The 16,606-nt window shown below is 54.1% G+C and overlaps 1 protein-coding gene across 7 annotated transcripts in view; it reads right to left on the bottom strand.

Moving 5' to 3' along the window:
- MAD1L1 (mitotic arrest deficient 1 like 1) overlaps positions 1-16,606 on the bottom strand; it is a 312,878-nt gene that overhangs the window by 123,673 nt on the left and 172,599 nt on the right. For 6 of the 7 annotated variants that reach the window (XM_084761271.1, XM_084761273.1, XM_084761275.1 and 3 more), the window contains one exon: positions 10,303-10,443. The exons of the other annotated variant lie outside the window; for it this stretch is intronic. In XM_084761271.1, coding sequence (XP_084617397.1) covers positions 10,303-10,443 — 141 coding nt within the window. The remainder of the gene's footprint in view (positions 1-10,302; positions 10,444-16,606) is intronic. 7 annotated transcript variants of the gene reach the window in all.

The raw sequence follows: 16,606 nt of genomic DNA, 5'->3' as shown, positions 1-16,606 counted from the left end.
GGGGGTAGGGGTGGGGGCTGAGGAGCAAACAAGCCAGCCACAACCTGCATCCTGCAGTTTCCCACTCTGGAAGTACTAACTAAGGTGGTCCTGCCAACCCAGGCCATGGCCCAGAAAACTGGGGGTGCCCTAGCCCAGTTATTACTTGGCAGACTGGGAAGGGGAAGGAAAAACCCTCAACCAGGGACACCTGGCCTGCTAGCCCCAGAGTACCACCAGGGTCTCCTGACTAAGAGCCCCAAGCCCTGAGCCCCACACTGGGCCTCTACTCCCAAAGGAGGATGGCGTTCCCGAGGTTTCTGGGCCTCTGCTTCAGCAACCCAGTGAAGGAGTAGGCTATTGGAGGCTGCCCTGCTGGAGGCCACAGCAGAATAAGCACAGATTCAACTCCAGTTGAAGGCTTCAAGAGCCCAAAGGTCAAAGAGCACAGACCTTGGCTTCAGGGTGCCACGGACTCCCATCCTCTTGAATCCACAGCATGCCCCCCTCTACGATGGCAGATAGTCCTCATTGACTGAACATTGTGATTTTCACCGGCCCTGCTAGAGCCTTCCTAGGCAGGCAGTAAATACCTTGGCCAAGAGGCTTGCAAAGATACACCCCAACCACAGGTAGCTGCTGTGGGCCATCTATAAACGCATACCAACTGTGAGCCAACCACTCACATGGCTAGGATGCAGGCCCCTTCACTGAGCTGGAAGGGCACTGGCCCAGCCCAGAACAACAGTCTCCATTGTCAGCTCTGCAACAGGCAAGGGCGCTCCTTCCTTCGCTCTGTCTACCGTGGGGCTGGCTCTCTTCCTTTGGGGACTGCCACAAGCTGAAGCACCCTGCAAACACCAGGGCAATTCAGGGCCTGTGGATATTCTCCTGGCACCATACCCTCCCCTAGGAGAGCTTTTCTTAGGAAAACACCATATACAATTCAACGAGTGGTCAGTGAGCATAGGAGGATTTGAGCCCAGGTCCAACCTAAGACTCTCAAAACTAGAAGAACTGCAAGGCATATGCATCCATCTCCAGGGTACAATCTTTCCTCTCTGTCCCCAAACACAGCACTCTCCCAGCTTTCTAAGTAAGGGGGTGGCGGACAGAGACTGACAACCCCTCCACCTGATTGGCCTCAAGGACACACACTGATCTGCTACAAAGCAGTGAGGGAAAAAATAAACAGTGTGACAGCAGAGCGGGCAAAGAGGCAAACAGACATCTCCCAAAAAGGAAACGCACACAGGCGGCAAACACACAGAAAGGTAATTAACATGGTTAGCAATTAGCCAAATGCAAATCAGGACCAACAGCGAAACACCACTCTGTGAAGACAGGGCTGGCAGAACCCAGGAAGTGCTGGGGCTCTGAAAGGAAAGGATGGGAATTAAGCAAGTCTCGGTGACGGTGACGGTGACAGTGGCAGTGAAACTGCAGAAACTCAGATCTGGTTTTCCCTTAGGGTTTAATGTCTGCATAATCAACTCCCGGTATGTGCTCAAAGGACTGAGAAATGGACTTCTGGGCTGAGAAGATCGCTCAGCAGAAAAACTGCTTGCCACATAACTGTGAGCCTCTGAGTTCGGACCCCAAAAGTCCATGTAAGAGCTAGACACAGTAGCACACATCGTAATCCCAGGGCTCCTCTGGTGAGACGGAAGGCACAGACAGGAGACTCTGGATGCTCTTGGACAGATAGTCTGGTACACTTAGTATGAACAAGAGCCCCTGCCTCAAAATGGTGGAAGGCAAAGATCAACGCTGAGCTTACCATGCATGCTCACATGCGCGGATGCTGACACGGACACGGACACACACACACACACACACACACACACAATCTCTCTCTCTCTCTCTCTCTCTCTCTCTCTCTCTCTCTCTCTCTCTCTCTCTCTCTCTCCAGCACCTGTGGCTGTGGCCTTGGCCACAGAAGGGTGATAAGTGACAATCTGCCTTCTATAGCTAGAAGAGGTCCCGGCTACCACTGCAGCTGGAGCGGCACCCCATCCCATGCCTGCGTCAGGAGATAACCATTAAGTTCTTTAGAAGACTTCTAGAAAACACTCACTCCAAACGGAGCCATGCTTGCTGGGACAGTTGGCCAGAATCAAACACCATGTCTATGACATGGCTACCTAGCAAGGGTCTCGTCTCTTGGGCAGGCCAAGCATGGCTAGCTGAGGTAGTCTTCAGAGGGGGTGAACAGCACGGCCTGGGAGAACAGCAGAGTAAGTACTGTCGTAGGAGGAGATGGTGGGGGAAATGGGACATCTCAGTCACCACGTCCTCATCTAGAAAGCAGGTTCCTTGTGAGGTCCCAGGGCAGAATGGATGGCCCAGATGTGATGAGCACACAGCTCTCAGAAGGGACAGAATGGCAGATCCCTGCCTGCAGCCCGAGCACAGAGCCTCTGACAACCGCCATTTCAGCACAGAAGGAAGACAGCAGAGGTGATGGCTCGGGCCTCGATGGAAGACACGGTGTAGAGCTGAGGATGGAGGCTGGGGCGTGAGGCCCAACAGAGGGAGACGGGCAGGTGCAGGGGCCACATTACTGGCATCTAGACGAGGAAGTACTGAGGTGGTGGCATCACAGTTAGTGTCCTGCCCTTTGCAGGGACATCAGGGCCCATATGCTCTTGCTTTCTCCCGAGACTTCCAAAGAGGGACAAGCAACCTTTACATAGAAAAACAGCAGCAAAGTGCCTCAGCCCACCAGCTGTTCCTCATCTGCCCAGAGCTGGCCCAGGCAGCTCATAGGGTACCAGCTACCAGCCCTGCCCAAGATACTGCTGCCATGAAGGAGGCAAAGCCTGGCTTTGAGGCTATGCACAGGGAAGACAGGCTGGCAGACTGTTCCAGAGATGGTCCCAGTTTGGAGAGGGCAACAGCAGCTCCTGCTCAGGCTCAGAGAGGCAGACAATAACACGGGGACAGCACAGCTGTGGTTGGGTCTCAATTGTGGCCAAGGTGGCCGGTGGGCTAGCACACACTTCTCAGCCCTGTCAAAGCACTGACAGTACTAGCCCTGGTCCCCAGCCAGGCCCTGGGGACTGCGTGTGTTCAGACACAAGGCCTGGACATGCGCCACCTGTGACATTACATCCTGCACAGAAACCTCAGCAGGGCTATTTTTATCCTGACGTGAGAAGTGGCGGCCTGATGATCTAGCACCCCTGCAGGCACACAGACAGCCTGGAGTATGCAGGAAAACCTGCGGGTGGGTACAGGCAGGGACAGGCCATCCCAAGCCCTGAAGGGGGCTGGTGATACCTTCTGCAACAGCACAGCCTGGCCTGCCCTGCCCTAGCTGGGAGCACCCAGAGAGTAAAGCATCAGGCCCACATGGACCCAAGAAAGCAGGGACCCCCAAGGTCACTTGGGGGGCAGGCAGAACACCTTCCTTCAGCTTCTGGGGGCCCCGCAGAGCAAGCCAGCCCCTGAGCAGACAGTCAGCATGCTCAGGAATTCAAAGCTGCAGACTGTGGTATGGGCAATGGGGGATGGGGTGGGAATGGAGGAGTGGGGGATGGAAGCCCTGTGGGCAGGAGTAGGTGCTGCTGGAATGAATGGGGACAAATGGCCTCAGCCTGCGCCACCACACTCTATTCAGGGTTAGTGACTCCACAGAGACCCATTCCCAGCAATCCTCAGCACTTAACTAGGAACAGGAGATGCCCAGGCCCCAGGCCCCAGCCACTGGATCCAATGTCAACGGAGGGTCCTTGCCTACAAGTGTACCCACAAACCCTGCAAGGGTCCCAACAGAGCTCACATTTGGGAACTGTTGCCGCGGGCAAGCACTCTTCTGGCATGTGGCCAGATCCCACTGGCTGCCTATCATCCATCACAAAAGCTGACCTGAGGATCTGACCTCAGCTCTTACAGCATGTGCCCTCCATCTACGCAATGGGCCCGGTGAGCTGGAGCTATAACTCGGTGGCAGAGCAATTCCCTGTCACATGCACGGCACTGGGTTCCTCCTGTTCCTCTCTTCAGCATCCTGCATTCACGTCTCTGAACTCTTTGGAGCTTCTTCCCCTACGCTTCCCCTACAGTGAGGTCTTCTCACCAGAAAGCAGCATGCTGGTCTGTTTGGGAGGGAGTCTCCATGTAGCTGGCCGCGTGGTAATCTGTTTTAATTAAATACGCTGGAAACACAACTCAGGTGACGCGTGGCATCCAAGTGCCACACACTTGTATTTATGGCTCTGTCGACAGAAGACTCGTGACATCTGCTTCCAACCTCCGCAGCCGCTTTATTAAATGGAATAAATAAAATCTGGGCAAAATGGTAGCAGCCCCGCCAGAGACAGGCTACTGGGAGTCTCCCGGCTCCCCATTTCTCGTTTGTTTTGCTGAAATGATTTTGCTGGAATCAAAGCGTGCCCCGTGCTGGAACTGCTCAAAGATGTTAGCCCAGGCCAAGGCTGTGCTGAGAAGAGGCCTGTGGTGGCTGCCTGCCTTCCCGTGAACAAAACTGGCAGTGCACATTCACACCATCACTGGCCAAGCATGGAAAGGCTAACCCCTTTCCAGTGCACAGGAACCCATAGAAGGGTCTGTTGACCCCAGAGAAAACGGGAGCTTGGGGTGAGGGTAGGTGAAGAAAGGGGACAAAGAAAAGCATTCAGAAAGAAAGAAAGATAATAGAGGGTGCCTGGGAGACGGCCGGTGGGTGAAGTGCCTACTGCACAAGAATGGAAGACTGAGTTCCCATCCCCAGTGCCCATGCAGAACGCCCAAGTTTGGCAATGTGCCCCTTCAATCGGTGTGGGGAGGTGGGGCGAGAGGCACCTCGCAAGCTCGGTGGCCAGCCAATGTGAGCTCAGGGTTGTGGTGAAAGAACTTGGCCTGACCTTGACAAGCATTGGCATGTGCACCCACACACGCACACGGAAACACACAAATGCACAACTGACAAACACACACAGGGTGAGAACAGGCAAACATAAGGGAAGACTAGGGATGAAAGAGAAAGGAAATAAGAGGAGGAAAGGTGGACAGAGCTGGAGGCGGCCACACACCCAAAGGACACCCTGAGGCACAGCATGGCTACCTGTGTTCTTCCTGTTTCCCTGGAGCCCTCTCTCTTATCTGTGAAACTAAGGGACGCCTATTCCTTGAGGGAGGATGTGCAGTCAGAGCCCACACTGGGGTGCTCCCAAGCATGTGTCTCTCCACCTTCTGACACCTCAGGCAATGTGAGGGCTTGCTCTCCATTTCCTGCTGTGCATCTTCCCTGGAAGAAACTACTTGCATCCCAGGCGTGTGTGATGCTTGCCAGGCTGCAAGGCGTTAAGGGACCTTTTCAAAAGGAGTTCCATGAAGTTATGTAACTTTTTACTGTGTCGATACAAGCAGCTTGGCTAATAAATGCCTGACAAGACTTTTAAAGCTCTCTAGGCATGAGCCATTTGCAAGCTTCTGGTATATGAATTTGGCTGTCCAGTTAGGAATGGAAAGCTACCATCCATGGCTGCAGCTCTGGCACCTACAGCAAGCCAGGTGGCCTGCCCCTTGGCCTGCCCCTGGCCTGGGAATACAGAGGTAGGTCGAGGCTGGGCTGCCCTACAATAAGCTGAGCACTCTCGGTCCAAGATGATGGCCCTCCCTGATCTCAGCTGCTCTTCAGGCATTCAGCACCCAGGAGGTGCTAAGCCCTCTTTGAGTGTAGCCCTAAGACCTGGGCAGTGAGTGAGGTCTCTGGAATGTACCCACCAGGGATGTCAGCACGCTCATGGGATGAGAACAAGAGAGAGGAAGGTTTGCCTTGAAGCCTTGAACCACCCTCCACCTCAGACTCCAGTTCCCCCAACTGCAAAGGAGACACTTAGTCCTATCCCCAAGAATCCGGAGAGATCCTGAGTAAGACCAAGTAGGCTGTAGAATGTGTCTACCAGCCAGGTCAATCGTAAGTGGCAGGCGATGTACGCCATCTTGAATAACAGAGTAGCCTGAGATGGTCACAGTGCACCTGCTGGACCCCAGGGTACGATATAACCAAGCTGTGGCTGTTCTTGGCCCAGCAGTGCTCTCCTCAAAAGGGTCAGGGGTGGAGATAACAACAGGCCTAGGCCAGGGATCTACAGGGGCTGGTGATGGCCAGCATGTGGGCTGTGAACAGCAAGCTCCATGGCTGCTATGGGAACAGTGATCTGGCTCACTGTGGCCAAGGGGCCTTTTCCACCAGTCACTCTCAATTCCTAGAACTTCTGACTCAGAATGCACCCCCTCCAGCTTCACTAAGGCCCCAGGAGCCCACACCTGCCTCTCCAGAGGCAACTCCTCTCTTCTCTGGCCAAGGCAGAGCTTGCCTTCTATGCCGAAGCAAGGTCGTCTGCCCATCTCCCTTCTCACTAGCTGGGGACTTACAGAGCACCAACTGTGCATGGACTCTGCAGGGCAAGTAACAGAATGGAGAGGACAAATGGCTGGGGAGAGAGTGCTCTCCAGAGTTCGTGCTTCCAGGTAGAGCTGGGAAGCTAAAAACCAAGGCCACCCCTGTCCCTGCAGCTTCCTCAAGAGCAGGCCACCAGCTGTGAAACTTTCACACCTGCCAGGTACTTGCCTCTGATCAACACCTACCCAGGATGTGCCCAGTCCCCCACAGTTCCCCCTTGGGAAGGACCATCCTTTCTTACACCTGCCCTAGCCCCCTCCAGGCCAGCAGCTAGGCCCAGAAAGCAGTGAGCCCGTCTGCTGCCACCTGGTGGAATCAGAAGGTGTACCGCCCCCATGCCAGTGGCTTAGGAGCTCCAGACCAGCTTCCCATCCTAGACTACACTAAACTCAGGTACTATGCCATCCCCAAAAAGCTGATGAGCCAGACCTTGTGCTCCTCCAGGCCTCACTGTATGAGGCCTCTACTGGAGACAGGGAAGCCGGTGACTGACTGGGTACAACTGCCTTTCGGTGACTCCTGTGAAAATGAGGCACAAGTCTGAACACATGGCCACTCCAGACTGCAACAGTGACATAGCCACCAGCTCTAAGCACAACTAATGGAGCCACAGTATGAGCAGAAAAGCCACCAGGGCTCTGCCCACAGGATCCTATCTCACTACCGGCATGCTAACAGCAGACCTGCGGCCAGAGGAGGAAGATCACTAAGGGCCAGCCTGCTTCAAGAGTGGGCTAAAGTGCCCATGCACAGGAGGACAGGCTGTGACAGGGACCACAAAGGCGTGTATGTCAGGGGAGGGGGGGCCTTCTCAGCCTCCCTCACCTGGACTAATCTCATGAGCACTCACAGTTATGATGACTGTAAAATAATAAAAGCATCTTGCTTAACATCAGTAGAGTTCCCAGCCTTTCCATTCACAGGCTCTCTCATAGCTCTGGGACACAAAAGAGGAGGAAGAACTGCCATCTTTACATCCCACAGGGGAAGAGAGGCTCCTGACACCCACCCCGTGAGCAGGTGACAGCAAGATGCTGACAGGGAGCGCGCGTCTGCTGGAGTTGGATCCTGACAACACTGATCGCTTGACATAGACCACACGACACCGGCTGTGCCCAGACTATCACAGTCCTCACGACCTAAGGGCAATGCATACAAGCAGCACAGACAGGACCTCTCAGCGAGAAAATACCAGGGGATGCTGCAAGGTGTCAGGGAGCAGACCCGCAAATCTCTCCTCGTTAGCGTTTCTCATGGAGCTAAATGTGCTGTAATAAAACAGCTATTAGCACACTTACATTGATGATGGCACAGCTCGCCAGAGCCTCAGTTAACCTTTCAAATGCAGCAGCTCACAGCAGGCCTGGTGGGCTGCACTCCTGGCTGCCAGGCACCTGTGAGACACAGGGGCATGTGTGCAGCCAGAGAGGGGGTTGGGAGGATGAACACAGGACCCAAAGGGGTCTCCACCACTCATGGGGTTGGTTTGTTTCACTCTGCCAAGAGTGTCAGTGAGGGATGCTCCTCCGGGAAAGGCCAATGCAGGCCCAATGTGCCTGATGAGAATCTCATGGGCAGAAGGAACACAAAGGCAGCCTGGACCGTGGCCTCCTTGTATGGCACAGCCTTGCCACAATCCATCCCAAGAGCTGGAGCTAGCAGCTCCCACTGCTGTCCCTTCCCAGTCTTCCCACTGTGACACCTGTAGCCATCCTTTCAGGTGTTGATTCAAAGGTGCTTCCTTACCTTCCCAGATGTGTTAGAACAATGTCCGGAGTTTCTGATTGTGCCCACGTGGGAGCCCATATCTCCACACCTCACACCTAAAATGCTACTGCATTTTTTGTTACTGTGGGATATGTATGTATGTATGTATGTATGTATGTACGTATGTATGTATATATGTATGTATGTATATGTTTTGCAGTACTAGAAATTTAATGCAGGGACTCTTGAAAGTTAGCAGGTGCTCTACCACTGAGCCACACCCCAGCCCCTCACTGGGGGATTCTAGGTAGGTGCTCTACCCCTGAGCCACACCCCAGCCCCTCACTGGGGGATTCTAGGCAGGGGCTCCACCACTGAGCCACACCCCAGCCCCTCACCGGGGGATTCTAGGCAGGGGCTCTACCACTGAGCCACACCCCAGCCCCTCACTGGGGGATCCTAGGCAGGTGCTCTACCACTGAGCCACACCCCAGCCCCTCACTGGGGGATTCTAGGCAGGTGCTCTACCACTGAGCCACACCCCAGCCCCTCACTGGGGCGTTCTAGGCAGGTGTTCTACCACTGAGCCACACCCCAGCCCCTCACTGGGGGGTTCTAGGCAGGTGCTCTACCACTGAGCCACACCCCAGCCCCTCACTGGGGGATTCTAGGCAGGGGCTCTACCACTGAGCCACACCCCAGCCCCTCACTGGGGGATTCTAGGTAGGTGCTCTACCACTGAGCCACACCCCCAGCCCCCTCACTGGGGGATTCTAGGCAGGGGCTCTACCACTGAGCCACACCCTCAGCCCCTCACTGGGGGATTCTAGGCAGGGGCTCTACCACTGAGCCACACCTCAGCCCCTCACTGGGGGATTCTAGGCAGGGGCTCTACCACTGAGCCACACCCCAGCCCCTCACTGAGGGATCTAGGCAGGGTCTCTACCTCTGAGCCACACCCCAGCCCCTCACTGGGGGATTCTAGGCAGGGGCTCTACCACTGAGCCATACCCCAGCCCCTCACTGAGGGATCTAGGCAGGGTCTCTACCTCTGAGCCACACCCCAGCCCCTCATTGGGGGATTCTAGGCAGGGGCTCTACCACTGAGCCATGCCCCTGTCACTCTAGCTGTTCTTTTAGACACTCCTCCAGGTAGACAGCCAGGAGCTCTGGCTGGGAAAGGGCGGAGCTGCCTATGCAGAATGACTGGCTCCCGCAGCACCTCTCTGTGTGTCTGCATCATGCCAAAGTCAAGGACCAGCCCAAAAGGTATGCGCACCAAGACCAAAAGAGCTGATAGTCCACAGAGCGACAAAGGCCTTGATCAGGATGCTCTGCAGGTGAGCAGTGCTGCAGTCTAGAGCTAACTTTGTCCACAGGTAGCTTGGTCTCTGTCCTGGACCTTCTGGGTTTCAGCTCTCTTGCCATTAAAATGTGGGCAATGACAGTCCTGCTTCTAGGGTCACAGCCTGAGTCAAGCTCAGAAATACAACTGAAAAGTGGGTACAGAGCAGATACAGGCAGCATCTTGGGGTGTGGGGGTGTGGTTTTCCTGAGAGACAGGCTCCTGCCTCATCCTGTATGGCCACATAACCACTCCAGAGAACTAAGCAAACATGCCCCTCTCTGTTGGAGGGAGAGCAGGTACCTCCTCCTGTGGCCAGGACGGTTTTGAGGGGTTAGTCCTGCCCCAGGGAATGCCAGCATTTAGCAGGTAGGAGTCCTGCACTGGCAGAGGCCAGCCAGGAGGGAGATGCCAAGTGGGTTCACACTGGTTCCCAGTACCTAGCAGCTTTCAGGGGCCAAAGAGTTCTCCCCTCTTTTAAAACGGGACATTTTCTCTACCATCACTCCACTAAAGCAACATGAGACTTGACAGCGGACTCACAGTACTGCAGGTGGTGACAAGGAGAAACAAGAAGCCACAGACTGCTTGGAAGACACTGTGCCATCCCCTAGACAGGAACACGCAGCAAGGGAAGCAAGCTGCCACAGGGACCACATGGCTACATGACACAGACTGTTCTCAAGGCACCTGGCAATAGTATGGCAGAGGCCTTGCCTCACCCGGAAGCTCTCTGACACACACCTCTGCTGCCTGGAACCCCTTGACCACCAAGTGCCCTATACAAAGTCAAGTAGGACACAAAGGAAAACAAGCCCCATGGCTGCCATCCCCCCACTTGCCCATGGAGCACACCTACCTCCATCTCCGAGCTGTGGGCATGCACCTTCTGCACCATGTCCTCAGCCTCCCACATGCGTTGTGTCAGCTGGGGTGAGTACTCAGCTTGGGTCAGCTCACTGTCATAGGATCCCAAGATAGCACGCATGCCATCTCGTTCCTGTGGACACAGAGGGCCTGGTCAGGGTGGGTACAGTGTGTGGTAACTTGGAGAAATACAGCAGCGGGAGCTTCGCACTCCTGCAGTGTCCAGCTTACGACACTGGCCCATTTCCATCTGTCAGCAGCGCACACCTCCAAAGAGTGCAACAGAGGCCCAGGTGTACAGAGTCCTAGACTCGGCTTCACAGGTCAGTGATCAAAAGAGCCAACCCTGCCCACAGCACTCACTACAACCATGCCAGGGTGGGCACCAACTTCTGATCGGCGGCACTTCAGAGCAAGAACGCAAGCCTGGTGACTGAGGACCAACCCTTTCAGAGCAGAGGCTCAAAACCCTTGGCCCTGTCCTAATGCCCAGACACCACGGTTCCAGAAACAGCTGTGGTCTTGGCGAGCACCTCACCTCCACAGAGAACTCACAGATACATGAGGCCACCAGCCTGTCCAGCCATGTCCATGGCCAGCCTGAGCACACTAGAGACCCTCAACTAGAAAGTCAGCAGTGGAGAGATGCTAAAGAACGGAACCCAAAGTCCCTAGGATGCTAGAGACACCTATCAGGGGCTGAAGGGAAGCGCCCTCCATCCTACTAGCAAGGAGGTTTGCAGACATGCAACCTGCCCTGTGTGGGGAGCCAAGCTGCTCTGAGGGCCACATATGGGGTACAGCATTGTTGGGTAGCCTGGCCTCCCCAGGGCTGTTTACTGCATAATCTATTTTCCTGTAACTGGAGTTCTTAAGTATGGCCCAAAACCTACAGGCCAGTGGGCTCCTTTGGACATAGCTATCACTCCTAGGTAGAGAAGACCCAGCCCCCAAATCCCAGGCCCAGGCTAGGAACCCTCACCCCAACCTGATGTCACCTTCCGAGAGTTCCATGGGGTGCACAAGCTGGGGTGGCAAATCCTTCCTTGGAAGTCCAGGTGTACCAGGACCCAGCTTCAACAACCTCCTGTGAGCATCACCTTGTGGAAGGTGATGAGGCTTCTTACCCTGCAGGGCTGGGCAAGCCCGGCCCTGTGCTTCTAACTGGAACCTGGGGCATCCCTGCTGATGAGCTTGGCGCCCTCTGCTTAAGTTCTGCCCGTTCATATAGCCAGCAGTGCGGATGCTGGGAACAGCACAGCTCAGGAAGAAGGGGACAGTTCCTTCTATAAGAAGCAGCTTCCAACCCCCGCTCTGCTCTGCAGCCAGAGATCCAGTCACCCCAAGTCTCAAATCCTCCTTCAGCAGGAAAGTGGTCACAAGGGCTGCTGTGTGGATCAATACTGCTGTGGACAAAGTGTCCAGTGAGCTGGCCTGTAGATAACCGGCACTCATGAATAAAATGGAATTATTACCATTGGCAAATGCTGTCCCAGTACGATGGCTAGGACGTGGCTCCTATGTGCTCCGGCGTACCCCTTCCTTAACCACGCACCCTGGAAAATGTCTGAGTGCCCAGCACAGCCTTGCTCCACGCCCCCGGCCAGTGGCTCCTTCCCATGTGACCTGCATGGTCTGTCCACACTGGGGTAAACACTGACCTCCATGGAGCAGCTCAACTCAGATCATGGAGGCAGCAGGAGCAACTCCTGTGGCTACCAAGGACTTTCCCATGAGGCTGAGTCCAGCTGTGTCACCCAGACTTAGCCACCGTCAGCATCAACACTGCCCATCCTTAAACTCCCTTATTTAAGAGAGTTGGGGTACCAGGATTCAGACCCCACTCTGCCTCCCCTCGGCCTGTGGGCCTCCAAAGCCTTGTCTGGGGTCTCTTCCCTCCCAAGCTGAGGGCAGGGTTATCACCTCGGCATAAATTCACTATTAGTGAATGCCAAAAAATTCAATAAGTGAGAAATTAAAGTTCCAAATCCAGCTGGAACTGGCCACCGGTCTGGGGGCGATCTGTTTCCGTGGGAAGGTTTATGAAGTGCCATAACTTTATTGAAATCCTATATCTTCCCATTGACTTTTATCGTCTCGAGCTAGTTACCCAAGTTATCATTAGCAGAGTGTCGATGCCACGAGAGGCCGGGCGGGGGATTTCCTTTCATCAACAAACTGTAATTGTCTCTTTTATTGATCGGTAAATCTCCCTGCTGCCGCCTTTTGCTGGGCTTCGCTCCTCGAGTGTCTCTAGGCTGGCGTGGAAGAAAAATAGAACTCAAGAAGTTTGTTGTTTGTGTCTTTTCAAGGAATGGCCATCACAGTGAGGGTGCTGTGTGGTGCAACTGGGTAACGGTTCTTTAATGAGCGATGCCACTCTCGTCTCAGCTCCACTTGAGCGGGCACAGGCGATTCACTGCAGCACAAACAGGCGCCTGGGTGGTGCCCACAGAGCCCTAAAGACCTGCTTGCCAAGCACCAAACAAAATGGTATTTTCCACTGAGTGCTTCTCCTCGGGTACAGAACAATCCTGTTTGAAAGCAATCAAATTTGCTCACCGTGTAATTAATGGCGATGAGAGAGTGCTAGCAGACAGTCTCACTGAGGGAAGCCATCAGCTAAGGATGGAGACCTCAAAACCACCTGAGACAAGTGGAAAGGATGGTCGGCTTCTGGGGCAGTGTCTCTCAGGGGCAGGAGAGGCCAGGGGCCATCCTAGCTCTCAGAGAGCCCATGGTGACATTACAGTAAAATGCCTGATGGTATCATGGAATGTAGAGAGGGGCTGGGCAGATGGCTCACTGGGTAAAGTGTTTGCTGTGCAAGTATAAGGACCTAAGTTCAGTTCCCAGAACCCATGTAAAAAGCCAAGTGTGAGGGGACGTGCTTCTTATATTAGTGCTGGTGAGGTGGAAACAGGACTCCCAGGGCTGGCTGGTCAGCCAGACTAGACACACCAGTGAGCCACAGGCCTCAGTGAGAGACTGTGTCTCAAAAAACACAAGGTGGGGGCTCCAAGATAGCTTAATGATAACATTTGCTGCCAAACCTGAGCATCTGAATTTGATTTCTGGGACCCACATGATAGAGAGAGGGAGCTGAGTTCTGCAAGTTGTCATCCTGACCTACATGGGCCCCTACACAAACATATATGCACAGACACCAAACAGCCAACACACACACAGACACACACACACACACACACACACACACACACACACACACAGACACACACACACACACATACACACTGTAGTGGAGGGAGGATACTAAAGCTACACTGCATGAACATTTTCAATTCACTCGTAGCTAGAGAGAGCAACAACAGATCCAAAGAAAGGACTCCATTTGTCCATCTGTATCCAGATGGTGAACAATACATTTAGTGAGTTCACTTTTAGAAGCATGGGTAACCAGGGGCAGCTGCATCACCAAAACCTCACCCAGGCATGCAGAGGACTCCACAGAGCTACAGCCTTAGAACTCCCTGTGCAGCTTGCAGGCAACTCCACCAAAGAGTCTCCTCTCCCCCAGGAAACACTCCCTGTTTTTATAGCCCTGGGGAGACACTCTTGAGCCGTGTCTCATGTAAGTGTCACGAGTCACAACCCCACACTCAATCCCACATCCCACCTGAGCCTCCTCCCTGCCTCCACAGGCCAGTTTCAATCTGGGGGTGGGGGGAAACACTGCACAAAAAAATTAGTAAAGAATTCCAAGGCCAGGACTTCAGAGTGGTTTTCTAGAAGGAAAACCCAGGGACACAAGTGCAGAATCACTTCTCTTGGAACCCAGAAACTCCAAATATTTGCCTTCTGGGACTTGAGCCTCCTGACAATGCTCTTCTCTGATGACAACATTTAGGGTGGACTCAGAGAGCCAGGCCAGAGGGCCACAGGTGACCATCACAAGACAAGCAACAGCAAACATGGGGTACAGGAATCCACATCTCCACTCCTGGGCAAGCACTGGATACCCCAAGAGTTCTACTGTCATTGTGCCAGTGGAAGCCCTGTCACTCATCTTGGACCCACCAGTGTGTGCTTACTAACCTGTCTTTGGCACAGAGAAGGCCCCACTTAAACCCATGGAGGTCTCCATAGTGCAGCCCAGTGGACCTTAGGATGCAAGAACAGGCCAGTGGCCAGAGCGCTAAAAAGACAGCAGGTAGTCACCGATAAGTATAGCATGCAGGCTCCACCTGCTGCATGCAAAGAAGCATATCCCAGCCAGAGGGCAATGTGGGTAGTTTCCTTTGCCAGAGAGCAAGACATAGGAACCACATGGGGTGGGAGACTGACAATCACAGCAGCGGAAAATCAAACAACTGCATCTTCAACCCCGAACACCAGAGAGCACAAGCTGGAGGTGGGGCAAAGCTCTACGCTCTCAAAGCCCGCATCCTATGGCGTGGTCCTGAGCAAGGCTCCACCTCCTAAAGTTTCCACAACTTCCCAACAATGCCAGCAACCAGGACCAAATGATCAAATACATGAGCCTACAGGGCTCACTTCTCATTCAGACCTCCACCCAGCCCGTCCTTCACCAGCCTCTGGTTCACTGTGAGAATGCAGTCAGTCTCTCTGAGCCTCAAGAGACTGGACTGTACAGTGGAGAGGCTAAGTGCCTGAATGATCTTGGAAGTTCAAGTACAGCCCTCTGCAGGAAGCTCTGGACGCAAATGCCACACCCTCCAGGTGACACGTCAGTCTGGCTGGGTGGATGTGTGCATCACTGCTATCCTCTAGTCCCTCTCATCATGTCAAACACCCCTGCTTGGGATGGACATGAGTGACGCACTAAGCAGGCGTGCGCGCTGCTCTGAAGCCCACTCAGACTGTTGGAAAGGAGGGATAATAAAGGGCTCAAGGCAGCCCTTGTCACTTCCCACACTCACTAAAAGGGAACTGGGTTGGAGGCACCTGTATGTTGGCACAGTGGTCTCTCCCTAGATGCAGAGCTGCCACCCCCCACCAGCCCCCTGCAGAAGCAGCTGGTATCAGAACCTATACTCAGCGCAGACATGTCCTCCCCCCCCCTTCCCTCCTCTCCTCCCCTCTCTTCTCCAAATCCCCTGCCAGTGCTGATTCACTGGGCCGCCCACTCATCGCAGATCTGTCTGAAAAGCCTCCAAGGGCCTCTATGCACGGAGGCTCTCTGCGGGTATCTCCTGTGGTCCTTCCGCTGCCCCCACGGCCTCTCTCTGTGTCTGAGTTCCTCCACTCAACTCTCAGTCACTTCACAAGGCTTTCTTAAGGAAAAAATAAACCATGAGCTTACAGACCACAAAGAGATATTCTGATTACCGCCTAGTGCCAGGAGCACAGGGGACCTCCAAATGAAAACAGTCCCTGGTAGGACCTAAAGCCCCTCTTTTACAGGCTTATCTCTATTTGGAGACCGTGGCTGTACCCAACCCTGAAAGAACTGAACAGACGAAGTGCCCATGCCTCCCTGCCCTAAGTGCCCAAGCATTCTGGCCCCACTGCCTCCAGCTCTGGTCACGCCACCACCAGGCCTGTGCGCTGCCGCTTGCCACAACTTAAAGGACTCTTCAAAATCCTCTTGAGCTTCAGATCCTCTCTAGAGGACCCAGGCCTGTCTCTGCAGCCCATCCCAAGGGAATCCCAACAGGTCAGGGGCAGGAGTAATTCTCGCTCTAGAGTCAAGCCTGCCAGGCACGTGCCCTGCACATCCACACTAGTGCAGAGAGGTTCCAGAAAGAACAGGGCACAACATCACACTGGAGGACACATGTCTTCAGGAGGTTGAAGGTGCCTGCATAGCTTTGGTACCTTTGTGACCCACAGGAGCTTCCATTCTGATCAGCCTAGCTGCCTATGAAATGCCTGCCTGACCAGAGCCCAAGCCCCGAACACAGGCTCACAGAGGCCAGGGATGGCCAGACTGACCACATCCTATCAGGGTTGTCTGCATTATCTCTTTCTGCCAGTTTCCTCCTGGAACTCTCTAGAACTGCAAACAAACGTCAGACCTGAGGAAAGCCTGTTTACAGGGTTGTAAGAGAAAAGAGGCCTCTCCATGGCGCATATAGTCTGACAGTGGACAAGTCAAACCTGGTGCTGTCAACACAACAGCATCTCCACCCATCTCTGTGAGGGCTGACTGCTCACTCCCAATCAAGAAATTGGCTTCTCGAATTCCAGGGGCCTCACTCACTGTCCACAGACTCCAGAGCAACCATGACCCAAGTGAGCAGTGAGTACCAATGTCAAGTGATCAGCTTATATGGTAAGGCTGTAGGGAGTGGACAAACCTCAGTTCATCTGCA

Source organism: Acomys minous, assembly GCF_964271855.1.
Source record: "Acomys minous genome assembly, chromosome: 16".
NCBI lineage: Eukaryota > Metazoa > Chordata > Mammalia > Rodentia > Muridae > Acomys > Acomys minous.
This window is presented reverse-complemented; position numbering and strand designations above follow the sequence as displayed.